This window comes from Lithobates pipiens, unplaced genomic scaffold (assembly GCF_037356315.1).
Source record: "Lithobates pipiens isolate NorthernLeopardFrog02 unplaced genomic scaffold, aLitPip1_a1.2 Scaffold_16, whole genome shotgun sequence".
Taxonomy (NCBI): Eukaryota; Metazoa; Chordata; class Amphibia; order Anura; family Ranidae; genus Lithobates; species Lithobates pipiens.
Window position 1 is genome coordinate 561,204,181 of NW_027507748.1, and position 26,473 is coordinate 561,230,653.

Here is a 26,473-nt window from a genome sequence, read left to right on the forward strand (position 1 = left end):
CATAAATTTTCTAGTATTAAGGTCTGGAGACTGATTAGGCCACTCCTTGACCTTAATGTGCTTCTTCTTGAGCCACTCTTTTGTTTGCATTGGCGGTATGTTTTGTGTCATTGTCATGCTAAAAAACCCATCTTCTGTGTTTTGGCTGAGGGAAGAAGGTTTTCATCCAAGATTTTACAATACATGGCCCCAGCAAAGTCAGTCTGTACCTTTAGCGGAGAAACCGCTCCAAAGCATAATGTTTTCACCTCTGTGCTTGACTGTAGGGATGGTGTTCTTGGGGTCATAGAGAGCATTTTTTTTTTCTCTAAACACAGCGAGTCCCCCTCATCAAGAAGGCACATATGCAGTCATGCCAATGATCATCTACATGATTCAGACAAAGATTGGGAGAAAGTGCTGTGATCAGATGAGACCAAAATTAAGCTTTGAATTTGGCATTCACTGGACCCGCCGTGTTTGGGGGAAGAAAAATGCTGACTATGACCTAAGAACACCATCCCTACAGTCAAGAACCGAGGTGGAAACCTAATGCTTTGGGGCTGTTTCTCTCCTAAAGGTACAGGCCATCTTTACCACATTGAGTGGCCAATGGACGGGCCATATATTGTAAAATCTTGGATAAGAACCTTCTTCCCTCAGCCAGAACACTGAAGATGGGTCTTCCAGCATGACAATGACCCAAAACAAAGCAACAAAGAAGTTGTTCAAAAAGAAGCACATTAAGGTCATGGATTTGTGTAGCCAGTCTCCAGATGTGTGCAAACCTGGTAACCAACTACAAGAAACGTATTACCTCTGTGCTTGCCAACAAGGGTTTCTCCACCAAGTACCAAGTCATGTTTTTGCTTGGAGATCAAATACTTATTTTACTCATCGAACTGCAACTCAATTTATAACATTTGTATCATGTATTTTTTTTCTGGATTTTTGGTTGATTTTCGGTCTCTATCATTTAAAATACACCTATGATAAAAAAAAAAAATTATAAACTCTTCATTTCTTTGCAAGTGGGAAAACTTACAAAATCAGCAGGGATCAAATAATAATTTTCCCCATTGTAAATGCAAATATGGCAGGTAAAATAGGTCTTGTATTTTGCTGCATTGAGTTCAGTTTTAAAATGTATCTTAACCAAAACGTAGTTTTGGATAGAATGGTCACATTTTTGAGCCCCGTTTTTGGTTTCTATACCCCCCTCCACCCCGGAGATTTATTTTTCTCCTGGTGACCCATGTTGCAGATACATAAAATTAACATGCAAAAAAATAACCACCATAACAGGAATATAGGGTAATCATCCAATGGAAACAATGGTTCTGGTGACAACTGTCTTACTGCAAGTTTATATTGGCGTTGGCTCAATTCGCAATCCTTTTAAGACAGAACCATTGCGCCATGGCCACAGTTACTTGACTGTGTCAGGTTTGCGAGGGGAGGGGGGAAGGAGAACAGAGGAGACACAGTAGAGCAGGCTGCAGATGAAGGAGGCACGCAAACGGACCACAATGTCAGGGGATCAGCAGCCATGATTATCGTGCTCTGTTTGCAGAGGGGAGGGGATAGACAGGTATTTACAGGTGTTACAGGGTGCCAAATTACACACCACACCACAGGAACAGAATCTGTGTTGTTGTGTGTGTGTGTGTGTGTGTGTGTGTTATTTTATTTTATTTTTTTCTGGGTTAACAAACGCTTTCATTCTTGCCACCGGTTTTGTGTACACCCCTGTCCATTCTCTTTGAAGCTTAAAGTCCAGATTTCTATAACTTTTAAAATAGTTTGTTTGAACCAAACTGGTTTCTCTGATTGGCTGAGTGGGAGAGAGATGGATGGATAATAATACAATTGCCATCTTGGCCAATCAGAGGAAAACTTGCTATTAGATACACATTAAAAAATGCATTAATGAAAAATCAGCTTTAGGTCTGGTGGTCACCATTATTAAAATTTCCCCTTTAAGCTATGTCCACCCCACCTGTAATGCTTCTGGTATGTGTCTGCATTATTGGTAATTACAAAATCGGTTGGCATATGGCTGGAATATAAAATTTGGCCTAGCCAATAGGTAAACTGATAGTGCCCAATACAGTAGGCACAAGTGTTAAATGGTTGCAGTTGGGATTTGAATGCTCCAAGTTTAGAGCTTGCTGAAAACAGAAATGAAGGTCAGAGTTCCTAGCCTCAAACAAATGGTGCCTGTATCTGCTGCTGTCACTCACACTCTAAGGAAAGTGTATGTTGCAGCATTGTGACCTGTACTGGTCTGCTGTGTTTTACATGTTACAGAGTTAAGGCTCGTACACACGATTTGACTTTTTGACAACAAACATGCAAATTTAGCTTTATTAAGGCAACATCCGTCCGTGTTTATGCTCCATAGGACAAACTTTTTCAGTTTTCATCTGACAAATTTTGGCTGTGCGAACAGACAAACTTTTCTACAACATAAGTCCGATGGAGCAAAGTCCAATCGTGTGTACAGAAAACCATCGGACTTTACAAACACGCATGCTCAGAACTAATGCAAAAGATCAGACAATCCAGAAGTTGACCGAAGGTGGCATAAAGAGCAGAAAAAACATGTGATTTGTTGACAGTTGGCTGAAAAAGTCTGATTGTGTGTATGCTTAACAAGTTCACAGCCAACGCCCTTTGTACAGAAATCCACAGAAAAGTTTGTCCGATAATGTTTATGAGGCTCAAGAATGCTCATGATCTTTAATTTTGTTGGTAGAGTTTCCAGTATAGATGGTAAACATCCACAGATAGCCACTATGAGGAATTGCTCATTTGTGTTCTGTTAGTTTTATTAGTTGGTTTTATAACATTAGGAAGGTTTGAAACTTCTGTCAGATTTTTGTTGCTGTCCGGGTTTCCATTTGAGAGACTTCCCCCTAAAGCAGAGTTCCACTTGTTTTTCAGTTTATTAAAAATTCAAAAAGTGTAGCTGCTGACTCTTGATAAACAGTCGCTCACCCGTCCCACGGTCCAGCGATGTGGCCGCCTGAAGCCTTGCTCCTCTCCCCATACTCTCTGCGACGCAGTCATTGCAACTGTGGGCACCCAGCTGTGACAGCTTGTGGATACACGGCCAGATGCGCACTGCCCATGTGTGAGTCGCGCTGCACTCTTTTTAGTGGCCAGGCAAACTTGTGCGACACGTCACAGGTCCCAGAAGATTGCAAAGAGGGAGTGGAGGATTCGCCTAGGTGGCAAGGCAACTGAATCAGGAAGTGGGAAATGGGAAGTACCTGTCAAAATGTGTTTAAAGCGCTTAAAGCGAGAGTTACACTTTTGGGTGGAACTCTGCGTTAACTTTTTATCCCAGTGATCATGCCACTGTTGCAGGACGTGAAGCAAAATCTCTTTAGCAATGACATGGCAACAAAACCTATCTGGTTCTACCTCCTCTCCAACCCTACTGAAAATAAAATATATTTTTTTTTATTTAGGATGTGCTGTCAGTTGCTGATATTGTGGTCTGGGGAGCAATTTACCCCCTTATTATAGATGAAGCAAGCCTGCCAGGTAAGTGTTTTTTGTGTGGTGTGTGTAACCCATGATAAATGTATATTTTACGGTTGGCTTGTAAAGCCCCATATCCGTAGTTGCAAACCTGGACAATTTTACATTGGCAGGTGATGTGGCGAGCCAAAAAAAAAGTATTCAGGTTTCTGTGTAGATGGGGAGGTGTTCTGTGAAGGTGATATTTCCTACTTGGCTGAAAAAAATTGTTTTTCTGACCTAAAAAAAATAAAAATGCTAGGTCCCAAGGTTCCTAAAAGTGTGTGGAGGTCTTTTCAGTTTAAAGTGGTTGTAAACGTCTGACACGAAATACGAACAAAACACATCCCTCTATAGTATGTACTTGTCTCAATCCAGAGTGCCAAGTGTCATTTGTGTCTGCTGCTTCATTCCTCTGCTATAAGCACGTGTCACTTCTGACACCAGGGGAAAAATTGTGACAGAGGAGGGCACAGTCTGGGATTGACAGCTTCAGCTCTGCTGCTATATGCTGTGTTTTAAAGGGGGGTGTGTTCTTTCCTCCAATCAGCTCCCAGAGCTTTCCTCACTGATGTAACTTCAGCTCCCCACCCCCTGCTTTTCAGAGCTGAGAGATCTGTGTATAGTCTGCACTTTGGATGTAGGGGAAATATGGCTGTAGATAAACAGGTACAATGTATGTAGGATGATTGGATTCATCTGTGTATCACCTGAGGCCAGTCATTTCACTGGGTATATGGAAGGGTTTACTACCACTTTAAGCCCTGCCCTTCTGCTTTTGAGCCCCTCTCCCTTCTATCTGATGTTTAAATTCCAGAACCTCAGTGTGCAGTAGAATTGGGCAGGGCTTAAATGTGCAGGGCTATGATGCTAAACGCTGGCTTAAAAAAATAAATAAAAAATAGCGTATGTATTAACTCAAGTAAAGAGACCTAAAAACACAGTTGGGCTCGGTTTACGCTGATGCTCTGACTTTGGAGTACTTGTCGCATGAGAAGTCGAACCCCATTCAGTGCAATGAAATAGTTCTAATCAGTGCGACTAGAATCGCTCCGACTTACTTTTGGGCTGACTTTGGTATGACTTGCATTGACTTCTGTTAAAGAAGTGCAAATGCAAGTTGTACCAAAATTGTGCGACTTTGAAGCTGCCATGGTGTGAACCGGAGCTAAGGAATTAATGCAAAATAGATGACAGGACATTAGGTAGTGGATGTGTGCGATTTAATTTTTTTGAGAATAAGGGTGTAGTTTAGTGTGGGTTTTTTTTTTTTTTTTTTTTTTTAAGCAAAACTAAAAAAGAACGCTCAAATACTTGCCTCCAGCAATATGATTTGCCTAAGCTCCATCCCTCTGTTTTTTTATTTTTTATATTTATTTATTTATTTGATACTATGTGATTAAAATTTTGGAGATCCTGGTTTGCTGGTGACTCTTCCTTCTCATGATTGCAGTCTGTTCCAGCTGTTGGTCGTTTCAGCACCCAATTTAAGATGCAGCCGTTTGTGCAGAAATGTGTGCATTGGGAGTATTGCATTGTAAGCTCCCTTGCTGGCACCAATATCCTCCTACCTTTTTATTTTTTGGGGTTCAGGGTCCATGGCCATCTTGATTGGGCATGCACATGGGAGGTCAATCGTCCTAGCACCAAGGTGTGCCAAGAATATACACTGAGGTTGCTATGCCTAATGTATGTTTCAAAGCATCTTGTGAGGAGAAAGACCACAAGAAACCTTTATTGCAGAAGAGACGTTGGGGTTTATTAACCACTTGCTGACGGCTGACCGCCCATGGATGTCCTGGGCTTTGTGGTGGTATATCTGATGCCTGAAGCTACAGGCATCATTCAGATATCAGTGTTTTCAGCCGGCGATTTCCTACACCATAAGAATGATCATAGCGGCTGGTCAGGCGCTAGATCATTCTTACGGGAGGTGAGAGGGGACGACCCCCCCCCCCCCCCCTGGTGCTTCTGCCGACTCACCTCTGTAATCAATGAGTCAGAGACATTATACGCTGAATGAATGAATGACTTGTATAGCGCTGCAAATGCGAACTGAATCGCCTCAAGGTGCTTGATCCGACCTGCGTTGATTCCCGAATTTCCACCATAGAGATTTCCGGCGGACCAGCTGGTCGCCGGAGTCTGATCGTTTGAGGCCTGGCGAGATGTTTTGACGTCACGCCCGGCCTCTGCATTAAAAAAATAAAAAAACTGCGCCGCCGCCTTCTTCTTTTATTTATTTTTTTTTTTTATTTTTTTTTTCATTTTAGGCTGTTTTTAAAGTAAAAAAAAAAATAAAATAAAAAAACTTTGTTCATTTTACAATTAATTTTTTCTTTTTTGCCCCTGTCCCTGTGTGTTCGCACGCAGAAGCGAAAGTAACACCCACATATGAAATCAGTGTTGAAACCACACGTGAGGTTTTGTGCCATTCCACGAGCGTTTGAAGTGTGACATGTTGGGTATCTTTTTACTCGGCGCAACTTCATCTTTCACATTATGCAAAAAAATTGTGCTAACTTTACTGTGTTTGTTTTTTTTCTTTTTTTTTTTTAAGCATGAAACCGTTTTCTGTTCCAAAAAAAAGGCATTGATAAAAAGTTGCAATGACCGCCAGTGTATTCTCTAGGATCTCTGCTAAAAAAAAACATATGTAATGTTTGGGGGTTCTATGTAATTTTCTAGCAAAAAAAAATTATTTCACATGTAGGAGAGAAATGTCAGATTTGGCCTGATTGGCAAGTGGTTAAACTGGAGAGTGCAAAAGCTGTGCATGGTAGCCAATCGGCTTCTAATGTTTGTTTGTTCAATTCAGGTTTTGGGCTCAGTTCACATATATATGTGTGTGTGTGTGTGTGTGTGTGTGTGTGTGTATATATATATATAATCTCTATCGAGCACGTTTTTATTCGCGTAACCTGTGAATCGGACTGGCTTTCAATGGAGCTGGTTCACACATGTCCAGGGAGGTCACAGTCCATTTCTAAAAAGGGTCCTGTGTGATTTTGCTTCCAGTTTAGGTGTGATATCAAGTAAATATTTGTACCTGAATCGGTGAACCAAACCGCTCCGGACTGCAAACCGCAGCTGGACATGTGTGAACCCAACCTTATTGTAATAGCTTAATTGAACAAGCTGAAGTTTGATGCTAAACTTTGTTATCCAAAGAAGGAAGACGATCGCACCACAGTGATTCCACACTTCCTTATCGCTATAGTGTCCCACCACCGACAAAACAGTGCGCTTACCAGATGGTAAAAGCACCATGGTGGAAAGAGTCACAGTGAGAAGGATCCATGTGCAGCAGCCGGGGAAAAGGAGAGATCCAGATCAGCCACTGTTAACATTTCAGGCTTAAATCTGAAGCCCTTAAGGCGTAGATCAATAATAATCTGCTCTTCGTTCACTGGATACATACCCGAACCAAACGAGAATGTGGAGCGGCTACAGTGTATGGATCGTTCGTTCCTGAGGGATTAAGGATAAAGTGTTCGGTGGAAGCGAGGAGCTGCCGGTGGCTTGGTACTTTAAATGCTCCTTGTGCTTTTACCATCTGGTAAGTGCACTGTTTTGCCGGTGGTGGGACACTATAGCGATAAGGAAGTGTGGAATCACTGTGGTGCGATCGTCTTCCTTCTTTGGATAACATAGTTTTTCATTGACTTTTCTTCATAAATTGTTTTTTTTTTATTTATATTATTTGGCGCAGCTCTTTTGTTCATTTTCTATCTATATTTAAGTGTGTGTATCCCACTGTGGAGCAGCAGCCTTATATTCTGTGAAACATTCATTTGTAATTTTTGGACTATTTGTATTTATGTCTAAGATGAATTTTTTTTTGGGATATTCATTTGAGGAAAATACTTATTTTTTCTTGTTTGATACTTTTTCCTCTTGCATGATAAAGTAAGAAAGAGGAATTGTTCCCTTTTTTTGAGGGTTTCAGCGCGGTTTTATTTTCTTTTGAAGTTAGATGCTGATTGGCTACCATGCACAGTTGCACCTGATTTTGTGCATGCCTGTTTTTAGTAAATCAACCCCACAGTCACTTCTGCAATAACAATCCCTCCTTCTCACACAGTTTCTTTTAAATCCGAGCTAAGTTCCACTTGGAAGGGGGTGAGCCTCTATGTATAGACTGTGCCTAGGATATGAAGGGCTCCTCTGGCATGTAGAATTTAATTTGAAGACTATTAGGTACATTTACATTTGCGAATGCACCCACACTGCGTTTTAGATGCCATAACCCCCTATTGGCTGCCACTACAGCCCCATTGAAAGCAACGCATGTAATCTCTCATGCAGCGATCATTTGCAAGTGATTGGCCCTGGATCCAGACTCCCTTGCATTCAATGGGGTTGCCTCTCGCAGCTAATTGTGGGAACCCCCGCAGGGGTTCTTGCAACTAATCGCGGTGAATGTACACTTACAGGTATTTGCAGGCACCACAAGCATTGTCGCACAACTGGCTACATATGCAGTACATTTTATTTATTTTTTCTGCTTTCTTTTAGGAAGCCATACAAATGAAATTGTGATTTAATTTTATACATTTGTTTATACTTAAGATTAGGTATTCATGTCTTCTTTTGTGTTTTTAGAGGAGCTTTCATCTTTGAAGAGTTGGTTTAAAAAAGTATCTGAATTGGATCAATGTCAAAAAGCTGCTAAATCCCTTCTGAAAAGCCAGGAACCATCAGTTTTTAAAGCATTTCTCCAAAAGCTCCCGGCACCTGTACAGGTGTCTGAGAAATCTCTTTCCAATGAGCAGGAGGTAAGTGGCTTATTTTGGTTTTCTGCCTTTGTTGCAAAAAGATCGTTTTCAGTCCTTAGAAGCTTAAATGGAAACTTTTTTTTTTTTTTTTTTTTTAATTGTGATGTCACAAACTGACATTTCATCTTTTGTGTACTGCAATGTTGTGCGGTGCTTAGCATGTTGCACTTTTTTCCAGCGCACGCCATTGCAGCACGATCATTTGAATTGGACACAAGGCAAGTTGCATTGTCTATGCATTTGATATGCCATATATCTAACACCACTTTCATTGGTATGCTTAACAAGCCAAAAGGGAACAAATACGGTTTTGTTTTTGTTTTTTTGTAAGGTTTTACTTACACATTAGATTTTAAATGAAAGGTTAGGTTGGCAGCACACAGACCTTGCTCCTCCAGAAATAAGTCCTCAATGGCACTTCATATTTTTATGCTCATAGATTATAAGCTAAACTTAGAGAAGGTTGAGGTGGCAGGGCAGTGCAGAATTTATCGGTGCTACTTCCGTTTCTTATGATCCATTCTAAGGGTGAAGATACAGCAGCCCGTTTGTTGTCTGAGGAGGATATTGCTGCCGCCGCTGAAGCTTGGGGGAAGGCTCGGTCTGATGTTCCAAAGCCGAAACCACAGCAGCATCCAATGTAAGTATATTAATGTCTACTGCAGATTGACTTGCAGGCACATTGGGATGTATACATTCTTATGGAATTTGACAGTATTTTGCCCTGTCCATTTTTCTTGTATCCTGGCATGTGCTCCAGTCCCTGTTGCAGCAAAACACCCTCATAACAGGATATTACCACCTCCTTGCTTTACTGTAGGAATTGTGTTATTTGGAGCTTTATTGGATTTCTGTTGAGGCCAAATAATTCAATTTTAGTCTTATCAGACCAGAACACAATTTTTCTACATCAGAATCAGCCTCAGAATCTTCAAGGTGCGTGTTTTTAAGGTGGTCATATGAGACTAAAATTCTTATTTTGCCTCAACACCAAATAATGTGTCTGGTTTGAAATCGAATACAGCTCACCATACAAATAACACCATTCCTACAGTAAAGCATGGAGGTGGTAATATCATGCTATGGGGGGTGTTTCTCTGCAGCAGGGACTGGAGCTCTTGTCAGGATAGAAGGAATAACTGATGGGGCAAAACACCATCAAATTCTTTCTGCTGTTGTCAATGCGTTGAAGGCTTACCTTCCAACATGACGGACCCAAAGCACACAGAAAAAAATACCACACAGTGGTTGAAGGAGAACAAAGGTGAATGTCCTTGCATGGCTTAATCAGAGCCCAGACTTAAACCTCATTGAAAATCTGTGGAATGACTTGGAGACTGCAGTCCATAAACGATAAATGAAGTGATCTGTCCATAAACACACTGTCAAATTTAACTGAACTTGAGCAGTTCGGCAAAGAGTGGGTAAATGTTGCAAAGTCTAGACGTGCAAAGTTGGTAGAGACATATCCCAACCGACTAAAGGCTGTAATTAAAGCAAAAGGTAGTTCGATATACTGACAAAGGGTTAATCCTTTTTCCAAGCTAATCAAAATGACCACAGCTGATTACATTTGAAAGTCAAATTGCTTTGTGTGCCATTGAGAAGGTGATTAGCTACACCTGATTGAGTTTACCTTTTTAGGAGGGGGTGATCCTTTTTCCACCTTGATTCTGTTTTTGAAATTTTTTTTTTTCTGACATGTTGGTGTTATAAGGTGCACCGAGTAAATACAGCTGGATAAAACTAAAATTGTGTCTGTCTTCATTTCAGGCTGCAAAACAACATGTGGTTATTTTAAAGGGGGTGATTATTTTCTATTGCCATTGTATGTTCCATGTCCTTAACAAAGTAAAAACTAACGGAGAAAGTGGGAACACATCATTGGAGGTCACAGCAGGTGTACAGATCCAGGAACTCTGGTACAAAGATTTTGGCAACAGAGTTCCTGAGAACTATAAGAACCTGTTGGTGGACCAGGGGGACTGACCCGTGAAAGCAGTGGTAAACTCCACTAAAGAAAAAGGCCCCTGGGTGGTTTAAAGCCATTTTATACTAATATGCACTAGAGCTGCACGATTCTGGCTAAAATGAGAATCGCAATTTTTTTGCTTAGATGATAGATCACGATTCTCACGGCATAACATTTTTCATATTAAAACAAAAAACATTGGGCTAACTTTACTGTTTGTTTTTTGTTTGTTTTTATTTTTATTCATTGATGTGTATTTTTCCTAAAAAAGAAAAAAAAATTGTGTTTGAAAGACAACTGGGCAAATACAGTGTGACATAAAATATTGCAGCAATTGGCATTTTATTCCCTAGGGCAGTGATGGCAAACCTTGGCACCCCAGATGTTTTGGAACTACATTTCCCATGATGCTCATGTACTCTGCAGTGTAGTTGAGCATCGTGGGAAATGGGCCACTGCTAAAATATATATAAAGTTTGGGGGTTCCAAGTAATTTTCTAGCAGAAAATATTGAAAAAAAGAAAGCTCTATTTGTGGGGGAAAAAGGATGTAAATTTCATCTGGGTACAGCATTGCACTGACAACGCAATTGCCAGTTAAAGCAGCGCAATGCCAAATTGTAAAAAGTGCTCTGGTCAGGAAGGGGGTGAAACCTCCCGGGGCTGAAGTGGTTAAGGTAGGAAAGGTTTGTGCGTGTGTTTAGCTTTCTATAATGGAGCACTATTTTATCAAAACTGGTAACACAATGTGACCCCAGTTCAATTTACAACGACAGAACTTTTATGAGGAGGATACAAGTGCAAAACTAAAAAAATTGTTAATTACTAGTTCTTTAAGTTAACTATGCTGGAAATGGTTACTGTGCTGTGCAATACGAATCAATCCTGATGTGTTGGAGTTCTAGTAGTACTTTTAATTTGAAATCATGTTGTGCTTCTTTAGACTTTTGACAACTGATTCTCTTACTTCCAGCCTACCCATAGAAGGTGAGAAAAACTTGCTGATTACCAGTGCGTTACCCTACGTGAATAATGTCCCTCACTTGGGGAACATCATCGGGTCTGTGCTCAGTGCTGATGTCTTTGCCAGGTGAGCTATGTTTGAAACCAGTTACTGTTTTATTTAGAAGTGACACTACATAAAATATACTCTGATATGACTTCAGTCCTGATATTTTTTTAATTTGAATTTTGTCAATGTTTAGGGTTTACTTGGCGAAGGAGAGCTGGCAGGTTTGAGCAACTCTTTCTTGCAGTAATCATTTCTGCCAACTGATTCTTCCACAGAGGTTTGGGAGAAACTTGCAATGGTTTAGCAGAGGAAGTAGACACATTATCTCTTGAAAGAGAAGAAAACCCTTGTAAATTCCCAGGGGGGGCAGTACACATACCCCTTGATCCAGTTGAAATCTGTGGTGTGGTTACTGAGTAATGTGGTCAGACAACTTTCCTCCCTCGCCCATCTCTGCCTGACCACACTGGGACAGGGAGATGGCCTTATGACTAGCAATCTGCAGACCGAGCCCACACCCCTTTTCCATCCACCTCTGAAAACTACCAGTTTAATAATCTGCAGCCCTCTTTTAATTGTGAAGCCCTTTGCCTCCTCTACAGTCTTAATTTTTACTGTAAAGAAAGCTGGGGAGAACAGTCACACTTGGACAAGTGCAGTTGCTGCTGGTGTGTTGTTGTTGGTTCATACTTTTGTCAATGACAGCAGTGCTCTCCAGTTCAGCCATTCAAATGCAATTCATCAATTACAACTATACTCCCTTCTTAGATCCCAAATGGTGAATTGTGGATACTGCTGCTGGGAATCTTTGCTCCCTAGCGTTTACAGTAAAAATTTAAATTGCAGAGGAAGCCCTGGAGGGCTGCAAAATGAAAGTGGTGGCTTCCGTGCTGTCTGTACCTCAATCCATGGGAATGTCCATAAATTGGGCTTCGGCCTGGGGTGGAGCAACAACTAGCAGTAAAATAATTTTAAATGCAGAAATTTATGCAAGAGGAGGCTTAAGACTATTTTAAATGTGACAGAATTAGAAAAACTGGTAGGCAAATGTCAAAAATGGAGTCCCAGAATTATAAGGTCACCTGGGCTAAGGATGCTGCAAACTGCAAAGTTGCCTAAATTCCTTCACTGTATAAGCACCAGGACTAAGAACAGTAGAGCCAGAAGATCGAAGCTGAGAGTACTATCTGGCATTAATACAACTAGATTTTTTAACATTTGAAGCAACCATCCATGGCATATGCAGCATTAGAGGCAATTTAGCTGGACCTGAAGTAACATTTTTATATACATTTTTATTTATTTTATTTTTATTTTTTTTCCTGAAGCTTCACTTTTAATATTTGCAAAGCAATGCCAGGGAGACGTGATCTGGAGTCATTGTGCACATTTCAGCATTATGTGATTAATCAGAGATAATGGATACCCACATTTTCTATTTAGTGAAGAAATTTATCATTTTGAGTTATGATCATTCAAGAGACAATTATAGCCACATGGATTGTTTTTTACAGCTGAATTTATAGTTGAGAGATTTACTTTTAGCATGGGTTTTGAAATGGGGTTTTGTCTCCCCTATTTTTCTCATTTGTTGGATAGTAATATTTTTATATGATCCAGTACTAGTATCAGTTTGATTTCACTGAAAATTAAAATCTTGCATTGGATCTTGCAGGTACTGTCGGCTAAGGAACTGGAACACTCTGTTTGTGTGTGGGACAGATGAATATGGCACAGCCACTGAAACCAAAGCAATGGAAGAAGGGCTGACCCCACAGCAGATCTGTGACAAGTACAATGCTGTCCACACTGCCATATACAAATGGTTCAACATCTCGTTTGACTATTTTGGCAGAACAACAACTTCACACCAAACAAAGTAAGAAATCAGCTTGGTCTCTTTCCATTTTTTTTCCCCCTCTTTTAAAATGTGTAAATCCTAACCATGAACATTTTTATTTTCTTCCTTTTTGGGCTGTTAAAAATACTATTGAAATGTCATTTGATCTAGTCAATAAGAAATCAAGTAAACTAATAACTTTTTGTGCTGCATTATTAGTTGGTATTCTTCCCAGCTATTTGTGTTGACTACAGAATATCTACCCTCTATGCTGTGAAGATGAGGGGAGAGGAAGTTGTTCTGTAATCCTAATTTACTTCCTGTGATAAGGTGACAATGTTGCTTCACCGTAAATACAGTATGGTTTATAAGCGTTGTCGTCCTATGGCAGGAAGTGTTACTGGCAGGATCACCAGGTAATAAGTGGGACAAAAAAAATTCAGCAAACACATCTAAGGTCTAACAGGCTGTAATCTATAACATTTTTGTTTTTGGGTTTGGATTACGTTTTGAAGCTTCATAATATATTTTATTCGTTATTTTTGTTTGATGTACGTAAAATAAGTCAGTGGGCTCTTCATTTAAGGAACAGGCAACAGATAGCATTCCGTTTTTGCTGTAGGTTTTTGAAGAAAAATGTTTTTTATAATGAACGTAAAGAAAATTCACCCACCATAAATTTATGTTCTTTTGAGTAAATGCAGGGAAAAGACTGAATTCATTTCATAGTTAGTTTCATAGTTAGTAAGGTTGAATAAAGACACCAGTCCATCCAGTTCAACCTGAGTGTCTACAGTTGTCCCTATCCCTGTACATTACACACTCACATCGGTCCCTACCCTCAAGGAGCCCACAATCCAAGGTCCCCATTCATATACTAGGGCCAATTTTGGACAGAAGCCAATTAACCTACCTGCATGTCTTTGGATTTCTTGCCTTTTTATCTAGCACTAATGTATTAAAGAGTACATGGATCCATTCACATCAGTTCCTGTCTGGCAAAGGAGCTCACATTATGTGTCTCTGCAAAGGTAAAGCATAATGGAGTACTATGCATTGCATAGTAGCCAATTATGTGTCACTTACCTGACACAGGAGCCAGCGATGTCACCGCTGTCCCCTGTAGCACGAAACGTCCATCTTCTTTTAGGTATCGCTGCTCCGGTGCTGTGAGTGGCCGGAGCAGTGATGACGTCACTCCGGCGCATGCAAGCGGGAGCCGTAAGTGACGGCATGTTTGCCTTCACTTGTGGTGTGCCCAGTGCGCCTGCACCATTGTCTAAGGCATGCATGCGCTGTAGACAGCGGTGCCCTATTTTTGTAAAATATCTCCTTAACCATGTAGGTTAAGGCAATATTTCATGGACCTACAGGTAAGCCTTAATCTAGGCTTACCTGTAGGTCAAAGTGGTTTGTAAGGGTTTACAACCACTTTAAGCTGACTATAGAGTATGTATTACTCTGTATAATCTATGAACTATGAAGCACCTTATTGCTTATAAATTAAGTGATTGTAGGAGGAAACCAACCCAAATATGTCAAATACACACACTCCAGTGATGGTGTCCAGAGTGTCATTGGAACCCAGGGCATGAATCTGCAAAGCAAAATGCCCTTTGCCAGCCTAAAAAAGTATACTTTCTTTTGTTTGTGAAAAGAAAGAGAGAGCATCAGGATATCTTCAGATATTCATTCAAATTAGGCCTGCCACTGACTGTACAATTTTACTTATGACTTTGACCGATTAGACCCGTTTCACAGGATCGGACCGATTGTGTCTGCCTGTCAGTTTTTCAGGTGGACCGGATCGGGCCAGCTATTGTCCTCTATGGGGAGGTGAATGTCAGCTGACACCCGCCTGGCAACTGATCCACAAAATCAGCTGAAAACAGATGTATGGAAATTATGTTCGCAATCCGCCCAGTGGGTCGGATCAGATGGAAACGGACATGCAGTCTATTTTTATCCGACTGCCCCATAGAATAAAGGAGGCTCTGTCCTTGTCCGCTCTGCATAGCGGTACAAACGGGACCTGTTATGGGCTTGCTCATTAGAGATATATCCCGCCTTGTGTGAAGCTGGCCTTATACCCCACTGTTGTCCTACAGTGAAACTGTTGCAAAATTCTGAAGAAAGTGAATGCTGGTATATTTCATGGCACGGGATTAAGGTATGTTTAATAAAGATCTGTGAAGTTATGAGGAAAATTTAATGCTGGTGTTGTTCATAGCAATAAAGTAAAGTTTGTGCACATGTAATACAGAATCGCTCAGGACATTTTCCATCGACTACTGGAAAGAGGCTTCTTGTTGGAAGACACCGTGGAGCAGCTGCGATGCGAGACCTGTCAGAGATTCTTGGCGGATCGTTTTGTGGAAGGAATATGCCCCTTCTGTAACTATGAGGAGGCCAGAGGTGACCAGTGTGACAAGTGTGGAAAGCTTATCAATGCTGTAGAGTTAAAGGTACTGCCAGAAAGACTTTGTTGTCCGTGTCTGTATATATTTTTAGAGTGGTTGATAATTAGGTTCATCTTTATCATGTGCCCAGCCTAAAAAGATGATTAAACTCAGAAACAAGTTATGGGGTCATATAGAGTGTTTTACTATAGAGGGTGGGCGGACAGTTCGATTTGCAGAATTTCTTCACCCACCTCTTGTCCCATAGATTTGTGCTAGTGCTGCCACAAGGCCGGTTCAAATGATTCTACTCAAAGCTGTTTACAAACCAAAGCCGGGGTGGGGGTGCTTTCATCTTCACCCAGTCTTCCTTCGGAGTTCGTGGTCTCCGGCTGTGTGAGTGGCCGGAGCTGCCGTTTACGGGTATGCTGTTTCTTCAGAGCGCATGTGCCAGTGACGTCACTGGCTGAATCTAAAGTGAATATCTAGTAAACGGTGCATGTTTAGGAGATATTTACAGTACCTATACATAAACCTTATTATAGGCTTGCCTATAGGTAAAAATCCTGCATGGGAGTTTACTGCCACTTTAGGCTCATTTTGCAGCACCCTGTGCTTCCTTGGGATCTTGGCTTGGTTCTCTCTGCTCTGCAGAAACCACCCTTTAAACCAATCAGTGATATCCCCTAGAGCAGTGATGGCGAACCTTGGTACCCCAGATGTTTTGTAACTACATTTCCCATGATGCTCAACTACACTGCAGAGTGCATGAACATCATGGAAAATGTAGTTCCAAAACATCTGGGGTGCCAAAGTTAGTCATCACTGCCCTAGAGGATCTCTCATGCATAAAGTAGCCATTTTGGTGGTTGTTAAATCTTCCATGCATGTTTCTGAACTGGTGGCCCTTTCCTGTGAAGTGCCTTTTCTCATAATTCACAGTGACAAGGTTGTCTTACAACCAAGACTTTTTTTCTCCTGAAGTTGATCTCCACATTCCACCTCAACAAGGACATTGTCCTCCCATGCTTATGCCCTGCCTGCTCCTAAGCATCCAAAGGAAATCTCTCTTTAACCTGTTTGTAGTCTGAGCCTTTAGAGCAGCCCTTCTCTACTTTATTTTTTTTCACCTTTTTGAGGAACCCTTTGTAAAAATTTTGAGGTCCTGGGGAACCCCTGATTTTTTATTTTTTTATTTTTTTATTTCAGATCCGCAGCTCATAGAAACATTGGTTCCTATTGAATAGGTAGTGAAGGGACATGTCCTCCTTTACCATTTAAGGACCACCCCACCTACATTTACTGCAGCAGGGCGGCCCTTAAGTGCAAAATCTCGTACCTGTATGTCATCGCTGTTGTTGGCTCTGGGGTTTGCGCGCAGTCTGATTGGACACAACGGGGGCAAATCGGTGGGTCCGGCAGCCGCGACTGCCAGAGGAGAGAGAGAGAACGGCGGTCTGCCTATGTAAACAAGGCAGACTGCCATTCTGTGAGAGAGGAAAATGGAGATCTTGTGTTTCTACTAAGCAGAAACATAGATCTTTGTTTTCCTCCAGTGTCAGCATTCTCCCCACAGTTAAGCCTCATACACACGATCCGATTGTTGGCCAACCGAGTGTTTTTTGTCCAAAGGGCGTGTGCCAGAAACTTGTCTTGCATACTTAACAGTACACAATTGTAGGCCAACAAACATAAACGTAGTGACCTACGAGGAATTTCAGCTCTTCAGCGCCACCCCTTGGGCCCCTTCTGCTAATGTTGTGTTTGGTGAGCACTGATTCTGATTGCGAGTGCAGTGCCCCAGTGTAAAAGCACTCGGGCTTTCACACTAGAGAGACAGGAGAGGCTCTTTACAGTTGCTATGCAGGCACTATTTTTAGCTCTGTAGCACCTGTAAAGCATCTCAGTGTGAAAGTAGCCTTCCTTACGCTTTCCAAAATAGTGATATAAAATATATATAATGTGTGTGTATGTATATCTACATGTTACCCTGTTATGTGTCTGTTGTACTGTATTCTAACAGACCTTAATAGTTAGTAGTTTTAATTCTACTTTAATATCAAAGTATTGGACCAGACTGTAGGACTAGGCAAAGAGTGACCATGATAGAAGTATTTTTGTTTATGTAGTATAGGGGTGTCTGACCTGCAGCCCAATGACTGCATGGGTCCCAGACAGTTATGACTATGGCCCAACACAAAATTGTAAACTTAAAAATGCTGTGTTGGGTTTTTTTTTTTTTTTTTTTTTTTTTTTTTTTTTTTTATTATTAAGAATTGCTACTACACCCATATCAAACCAGATATTGATGATTTTTTTTTTGATAAATGAACTCAAATATCGTAGTAGTTTTGTTACCCCCATTTTTTATTCTAAAAAGTAAAAAAAATAAATTACAAATTTTTATTTTTTTTATTACTCAGATCGGTACTGTGGGAGAGATTAACTAAAACTGGTGCACACAGAATCTGGTGCAGCTGTGCATAGTAACCAATCGGCTTCTTCAGCTTGTTCAATTTAAGCTTTGATAATAAAACCTTGAAGCTGATTGGTTTCTATGCAGAGCTACACCATATTCTGTGTGTACCAATTTTAGTACATTTTCCCCATTATCTATATCAGTGATTGTTAACTTGTGATCTGCCTGATTTTTTTTTTTTTTTTTTTTTTTTTTTTTGCTCATCAGCTCTCCTTATTGTTATGCCTTGTACACGCGGTCGGAAAATCAGATGGAAAAGGTCCGATCTGATTATATTGTGTGGGCTCTATCTGAACTTTTTCCATCGGAAATTCAGACGGAAAAAATTTGAGAGCAGGATCTAAAATTTTCCAACCAAAAAAAAAATCCGATCAGACCTTTTCCGATCGTTTTGTAGAGAATTTCCGACACCCAAAGTGCCACGCATGCTCAGATCAAATTATGAGACCAAAGCTATTGGCTACTAGCCTCTACGTAGTCCCGTCGTACGCAATGAACATCATCACGTTCCAAACGATCGGATTTTCCGACAACTTTATCCGACCGTGTGTATGCAACACCAGTTTTGGACAAAATTCGTCGGAAATAATCCAAATTTTGTGGTCGCAATTTCTGGCCATGTGTATGGGGGCATTAATGTAGTTTATGGGTGGCCCAAGACAATTCCTCTTCTTCCAATGTGGCCCAGGAAAGTCCAAAAGTTTGAAGCCCCTGGTGTAGTATATAGTGTGGTGTAATATATCCATATGCAAAGTTATCTTGGTGATTGGTTGTTTTAACACTTGTCTTTTTTTTTTTTTTTTTTTCTTGTTTGTTTTACAGAGACCTCAGTGCAAAGTGTGTAAGCAGTCTCCTGTAATTAAATCGTCTCGGCATCTTTTCTTAGACTTGCCTAAGGTATGTCACATTGTGAGAGCATTGTTCTTTTTTGAGGGTTGTTTTAATATAGCAACTTGAGCTCATTCTAGAAATATTTTAAACGCGTATCTAATGAAATCCCCATTTTTCTTAAATGTTCTGATAACGTATAGAAGGTGAAGGACCTCTAAAGTTTTTGGCTGTTATCCTCCAAGGAGATTCACTTGTATATGTTTGTCCTATTGACTGTTGTCACTGGTGAAGAGAAATCCAATATTTTGAGTTCTCACTAGAAGAGGAATGTGGGGAAACTTGTAACTGGGACACTTGTCCTGTGACAACTGTCTAAGGAGGGACTTGCCTTACTTTGTAGAAGTTATAGTCCTCTGCCAGGTGCTTTTCATTGGACATGTACTGTGTGATTGGAGCAGGGGTGGCCAGATATTGCTCTGTTCTATCCTATCCTTTTTAACCACTTCAGCCCCAGAAGAATTTACCCCCTTCCTGACCAGAGCATTTTTTGCGATTCGGCACTGCGTCACTCTGACAATTGCGCGGTTGTGCGATGTGACTCCCAAACAAATTTGATGTCCTTTTTTTTCCCACAAATGGAGCCTTCTTTTGGTGATATTTGATCCTCTGTGGTTTTTATTTTTTGTGCTAGAAACAAAAAAGCGTACATTTTGAAGAAAACGCATTAATTTTTAATTTTTGCTATAATAAATATCCCCAAAAAAATATGTAAAAAAAAAAAAATTTCCCTCAGTTTAGGCAGATACATATACTTCAACGTATTTTTGGTAAAAAAAAATCGCAATAAGCGTTTGGTTTGCGCAAAAGTTATGGCATTTTTTTTTTTTTTTTTATCAGGATTGCGACATGGCGAACACATCGGACAATTTTGACACATTTTTGCAACCATTGTCATTTATACAGCGATCAATGCTAAAAATTGCATTGATTACTGTAAAAATGTCACTGGCAGTGAAGGGGTTAACCACTATGTGGCGGTGTAGGGGTTAAGTGTGGGTGGGGAGTTGTGTGTGACATGACACTAATCACCGCTCCCGATTTACAGGGAGAGCTGATCAGTGGCAGTGTCACTAGGCAGAACAGGGAGATGCTTGTTTACATTAGCATCTCCCCGTTCTTCCTCACCGTGAGACGATTGCGGGTATCCCCGCGCACATCGGGTCCGTAGGACCCACGGTCATGGAGCTCCTGGTGGGTGCGCCCGCAAGCTGCCTCTTAAAGCACAACGTACAGGTACGTTAAGCTGCCTGTACGTGCCCTTCTGCTGCAGTATATCTGTATGAGACGGTCAGGAAGCGGTTAAAGCATATGATGTTTTTGGGCTCTTGATTTAAAATGCTTTAAGGGCATAAGGCTTGATTCCCAAACATACCAAAAAGATCTTTATTTTGAAAAAAAATAGTAAAGCTCAATGACATTTGAAAATGACAGTTCATGTGGCTGAAAAAAAAATAAAAATGTTTGTAGTCTTACAATTTTGTGAATTGGCTTTATCTGTCCTACTTCCCTTTTTAATGTTCTTTTCGCCTTCCAGGTTTGTCACTAAGTTTCAAAACCATTCTGTACAGAAAACAAAAATGAATCAAGGGGATCATTTAATGCAATTGCACCTCAGATCAGTAGTTCACGTGTGCATTTTGCATGCAGATATGGAAGCATTATTTGCCTCTGCTTTGCGACCAAAGCAACAGCTGTAGTTTTACGTGAACATGTGGTTAAGTGGCTACTCTCCTCTTTCCTGTTGTGCTTCGTATGCTGCTGCTGCAGCTCTTACCTCTGTGCACAACTGACCCTTGCACAGTTCCAAGCGGGCACAGATTGGAGCCTCATTGACACAGTTATTCTGCCACCACTTTGCCGGCCTACGCTAAACACTCTGCTCTGTCTGCCAGTGCTCCACCCACACCACTAACTGGTGCACCAACATAGCAGTTAGACACCCTCTCGATCTCCCCTCCATCTCAAGTACAAGTCAGGGCTTGCTGGCCCCAGCTCAGATGCCCCAGGTGGACAAGTTAGGAGGCCCCATTCTGTCAGTAGGGGGAGCATCCATCTGTAATGACTTTAAATTTGGAATGAAATTAGATGGAATTACTAAAAGAGCTGTCACGAATCGGTGTCGCTGCTGCGACTGGATTCAAATTGGAGTGTAAGGTATCTGAAGTGAGTGAAGTGATTTGCCATGACAGAGGCACGAATCGGTGTGTCGCGATAGCGTCTGACAGCGGACCTGTCTGTCGAACATGGAATGATATTAAGGTGAAACGACTAAAACAAGTTGACACAAATTGGTGCGTTGCTGACGCAACTGGATTTGAATCGGAGTGTAGGGTATACGGAATGAACAAAATGATTGCAATGACAGAGGTGCGAGTCAGTGTGCCACGATTGCGACTAACAATGAACCGGGCTGTGGAGAATGAATGAAATAAATGGCAAACGCGAGCCGACATGAATTAATGTGTCGCACATGCGACTGAATTCTAATTGGAGTGAAGGGTATGCAAATTGTAACAAATTAAATGATTTGCCATGACAGAGGCACAAATCGGTGTGCCACAATTTGCGACTGACAACGAACCAGACTGTGGAGCATGGAATGCATGAGACGCAATGACTAGAATGAGCCGAAATGAATCGGTGTGTCAGATGCGACTGGATTAGAATCGGAGTGAAGGGTATATGAAATGAATGGAATGATTGCCATGCGGAAACACAAATCGGTGTGCCGCATTTTCGACTGACAACGAACCGGACTGTGGCGCATGGAATGGAAAGACGGCTAAACCGAGCCGACATGTATAGGTGCTGATGCGACCTGATTCGAACCGGGGTAAAAGTTATGCGGAATAACAATGGAGTTGAGAATCGTTGTGCCGCGATTTGCGACTGACAATGGACCGGACTGCGGAGCATAGAATTGCTTGAGATGGAATGACTAGAATGAACCGACATGAATCGGTGCATCGCAGATGCAACTGAATTCTAATCGGAGTGAAAGGTATGCGAAATGTAAAGAATAAAATGATTTGCCATGATAGAGGCATGCATCAGTGTGCCGCAATTGCGACTGACAACGAACCGGACTGTGGAGCGTGGAACGAAAGATGACTAAACCGAGCCGACAAGAATTGGTGCATCGTTGATTTGATCCGAGGTGATAGGTATATGTAATAACAGTGGTTGCCATGACAGAGACACAAATTGGTGTGCTATGATTGCAACGGACATCTAACCGGATTGCGGAGCATGAGATGACATGATGAACTAGCCGGTCAGGAATCTGTGAATCGCTGATGCGACTGGATTCAGAGCGGAGTGTAGGGTAATGCAAACTAAAATAACTGAAGTGATAGACAGTCTTTAAGTGAAAATGGGCCGACAAAGTGGCGTGTAACAACAAAGTACGAGACTGTACGAATGAAACTGATGAAAAAAAAAACAGCTCAGTGTTTGTGCTCACAAACTGAGCCACGAGATTTTGGTTGTTTCGCATGAGGCTAAATAAGGCCGCATACAGAGACTTTGACAAATGCGTTCCGTAGCGGGATTTCAGTGTGTGTATATGTGTGTGTGTATATGTGTATATATATATATATATATATATGTGTGTGTGTGTGTGTGTGTGTGTGTGTGTGTGTGTACGTACATACATACATTTATTTTTATTTTTTTATATATATTTATTTTCTCCTTGGCATAGTGATGGTTGAGGCTGCTGAACCCTGCAGTCATCTACTAGGTAGAGTTGAGGAACTTCACATTCTTTCTCCCTTCTTTTCAGCCTAGAAGAAGCACTGTCCTGTTGGGGTCCCCCATTTGGAATATTCCAGTCCCCAGTCTGGTTTTTGTATGGCCTGCATATGGAGACTCCATATCTCCTGACCATTTACTGCTCTTGCCACCATCAGTTACTTGGGGTTTTTTAAGTAGGCTAGGCTCACTTTGTGCCTAGTTGCTCTCCAAGAAAGGACAGACACCTAAAACATAGAGTCCTATATGGCTCCATAAAATTTGTATCGGCCCTTGTATATAGATACGAGATGCTTGGTATCCACTTTGCTTTGTTTTCTGGTCAGTACCCAGTTAATGCAAAAATCAAATTTTAAGTGTTCTAAGCACACAGTTTTGTACTACATTTTCAAGTTGCAACTACACCTGAGGTTTCTGTTACTATCTGATTCAGAGTCTCAACAACATTTTTCCTGTTTTTAAGCAAGTCTCCTGTGACTCAGCTTTAAAAGATGTAATTGATACTCTGATGCGGTGTGTTCTGTGGTGTAGAGGATCAGACTGCTTTTTCGGGCATTGGATCTTTATAGAGCTGTGGCTGCAAAGACATTCCCATTACGTGCTGTTTGTAGAATTGTCCTTTTATGAGGTCTGGAACCAACTGGTGGAGTCGTGGGACTCCTCTGATAATTTAGAAAAGCATTTTCGCTTTCAAATGGAATGTATTGACGGGCACTCCCTACCCATTCCAGTTCTCCACCCTAACGAGCATACCACCTAATGGGCGGATAATGATTTTGCAGTGTCACTTTGCCCATCATAAAAAATGTTATCAAATGCTGTATTGCATGTTCAAACACCCTCGGTCACTGAGATACATTTCCTGTATTCTGCAAAAAATGTCCCCAATTCAGCTGGGGATTTAGCAGCTGCTCACGAGTGCAGGGCTGCCACCAGTGAGATTTCAGTGAGTTCTATGCCTTCGCATTTCCTCCCTATCTGAGCAGCCCATGTAATTATAGTTACACATGTAGGCGTATACACAGTGGTAAATGACAGCCCACTCCCCCATACCCACTAACCAGCTAAATATAAATTGGGAATAATATCACATGTAGATTAATGGAGGCTTCACCTCCCTCTTATTATGAGACACAGGCTGGAGGGGTGTGAAACAGCCGTGATTGGAAAAATTTCCGCTCACACCATGTTGTTGGCAAAAAACTAAAAAGATTTGTGATATAAAAAAAAATGTAAAACCATTGCCTTGATATTTTTACTCTGTATTTCAAAGGCTATTTTTTTTGAACGTGTGACCAGCAGCAGAGGACTAGAAGCTCCTCCTGCTTATGTCTCCCTGCAGACAGGCTATCAAAGAGCTGAGTCATGTGACAGCTGTATGATGATTGGTAAAAAGGTACTTAGATGTTTTGTTTTTTTAAATTAAAATAATTAGTTTCATCATGCACATACAAAAAAATGGAAGGGACAATGTAAATTAAACAGTGTGTGTTTTTGTATCTTTTTGTTTTACTTAACAGTTGGAAGAAAGGCTGGAGAAATGGTTAGATGAATCTCTTGCAACTGGAGATTGGACTACCAATGCCCGTTACATTACCCGCTCCTGGATCCGTGATGGTTTGAAGCCACGCTGTATTACTAGGGATCTTAAGTGGGGGACACCTGTGCCACTGGACGGCTTCAGGGACAAGGTGAATACAACTAACTTCCTACTGAACTAGAGTGCTTCATGTCTACTGGCGCTATTAATGTTTTTTTTTGTTTTTGTTTTTTTTGTTTAACAGGTTTTCTATGTTTGGTTTGATGCTCCAATAGGATATATTTCCATTACAGCCAACTATACAGCTCAGTGGGAGAAGTGGTGGAAAAATCCTAAGCAGGTAGCCACATTGTAGATTCTTAATGTAATATATTGTGGTGCTCTGACAAGTGTTCAATAAATATATTTGCCTCTCTGATTATTAAACTTGACTTTTTCAGAGGCTGGAAGTTATAGGGTTATTCTGCTTTACTTGTAGATTTATTCAGTTCCCACCTTTTGAAAATGAACCACTTTAAGACCTCGCCATAGGAGAAAGATAGCTACAGTGTGGCTCTGTTGTTCTGGGAGGGCGTCCATGGACATCCTCCCAGAGCACATCTCCAGCGCACCCCCTGGATGCCCCAGCTGATCACAGATCAAAGTAAAGAGCCAAACACAATGGCCCTTTACATGTGATCAGCTGTGATTGGACACAGCTGTTCACTTGATAAGCAAACTTGCCAGTTATCGGTATTCCTTTCCTCACGCCCTGTCACAGCGCGAGGAAAGGAGAGCCGGTAACCGGCAAGTGTGACATTTACACAGATAATCGGGATACTGATAGTCAGTGCCCTGATAATCCGTGCAGCCTCTTCTGTGCACATCAGTGGAGAAGAAACCTTAATTGGCAAAATTTTATAACAAAATCTAAGAAAAACATATATATTTTTTTTTTTCAAACTTTTTGGACTTTTTTTGTTTCTAAAAAGATAGAAAACCCAGTGGTGATTAACCACTTCCCGCCTGCCAACCATAAAATGATGGCTGAGCGGCGCGGCTCTCATTCTGGGTGTATGTCATATGACGCTCCTCCAGAAAAAACGCTCCCATGGAGGCGTGCATTGCGGCGATGTGTGGTGTGTCAGTCTGATGGAGGCTCTTTACCACGTGATCAGCCGTGTACATGGCTGATCACGATGTAAACAGGAAGAGCCATTGGTTGGCTTTTTCCTCACTCACGTCTGACAGACACGTGTAGAGGAGAGCCGATCGGTTGCTCTCCTGACAGGGGTCTGTGCTGATTGTTTATCAGCGGAACCCCCCCCCCCCCCCCCCCCTTGGATGCCCACTCAGGACCACCAGGGATTGCAAACACATTGGACCACCAGGTAGGCCACCCTAGACCACCAGGGAAATGCCAGTCAGTGCCCTGGCAGCTGACAATTAGTGCCTATCCCCAATGCCTGCCAGTGCCATCAGTGATGAGCATCAATGCCATCCATTAGTGGCACGTATCGGTGCGCATCAGTGCCACCACCCATGAGTGCCCATCAGTGCCACCTATCAATGCCCATCAATCCTGCATATTGGTGCCCATTGGTGCCACCTCATCTGTGCCCGTCAGTGCCCTTCAGTGAAGATGAAAACGTACTTATTTACAAAATTTTATAACAAACGTTTTTTTTTTTTTTTTTTTTTAAATCTTAGCAACAAATAAAAAAAAAAATGTAGAGGTGATCAAATACCACCAAAAGAAAGCTCTACTTGTGGGAACAAAATGATAAAAATTCTGTTTGGGTACAGTGTAGCATGACTGCGCAATTGTCACTTAAACGGAGACAGCGCTGAAAGCTGAAAATTGGCTTTGGCTGGAAGGGGTGTAAGTGCTTGGTATTGAAGTAGTTAAATACCACCAAAAGAAAGCAATTTTGTGTGAAAAAAAAAATGATACATTTCATATGGATACAGTGTTGCATGACCATGCAATTGTCATTCAAAGTGTGTCAGCGCTCAAAGCTGAAAATTGACCTGGGCAGGAAGTGGGTGAAAGAGCCCTGTACTGAAGTGGTTAAAATATAATCGTACATCAGAGGATGCTGGGCATCTTCATATACATGACTACTTGGGTTAAAATGCCATCTTCAGCTAAATAGACACTGGTTGTGTGTGTTGGATCGGATGATGTCAAGCGTGTGTGGCGGCAACCAGGTGAGGAGTACAAAGACAAGTGTGTCTTGCCTACAGTCAAGTATGGTGGTGGAAGTGCCATGGTCTGGGGCTGCATGATTGCTCCCGCCACTGGGGACCTACAATTCATTGAG

The 26,473-nt window shown here is 41.4% G+C and overlaps 1 protein-coding gene across 2 annotated transcripts in view; it reads left to right on the forward strand.

Moving 5' to 3' along the window:
- The window catches only part of MARS1 (methionyl-tRNA synthetase 1), a 58,996-nt gene that overhangs the window by 5,183 nt on the left and 27,340 nt on the right, over window positions 1–26,473 (forward strand). For both annotated transcript variants that reach the window (XM_077483601.1, XM_077483602.1), the window contains exons 5-13: window positions 3,456–3,531; window positions 8,113–8,285; window positions 8,813–8,925; window positions 11,230–11,346; window positions 12,944–13,147; window positions 15,372–15,573; window positions 18,809–18,883; window positions 24,151–24,321; window positions 24,415–24,510. In XM_077483601.1, coding sequence (XP_077339727.1) covers window positions 3,456–3,531; window positions 8,113–8,285; window positions 8,813–8,925; window positions 11,230–11,346; window positions 12,944–13,147; window positions 15,372–15,573; window positions 18,809–18,883; window positions 24,151–24,321; window positions 24,415–24,510 — 1,227 coding nt within the window. The remainder of the gene's footprint in view (window positions 1–3,455; window positions 3,532–8,112; window positions 8,286–8,812; window positions 8,926–11,229; window positions 11,347–12,943; window positions 13,148–15,371; window positions 15,574–18,808; window positions 18,884–24,150; window positions 24,322–24,414; window positions 24,511–26,473) is intronic.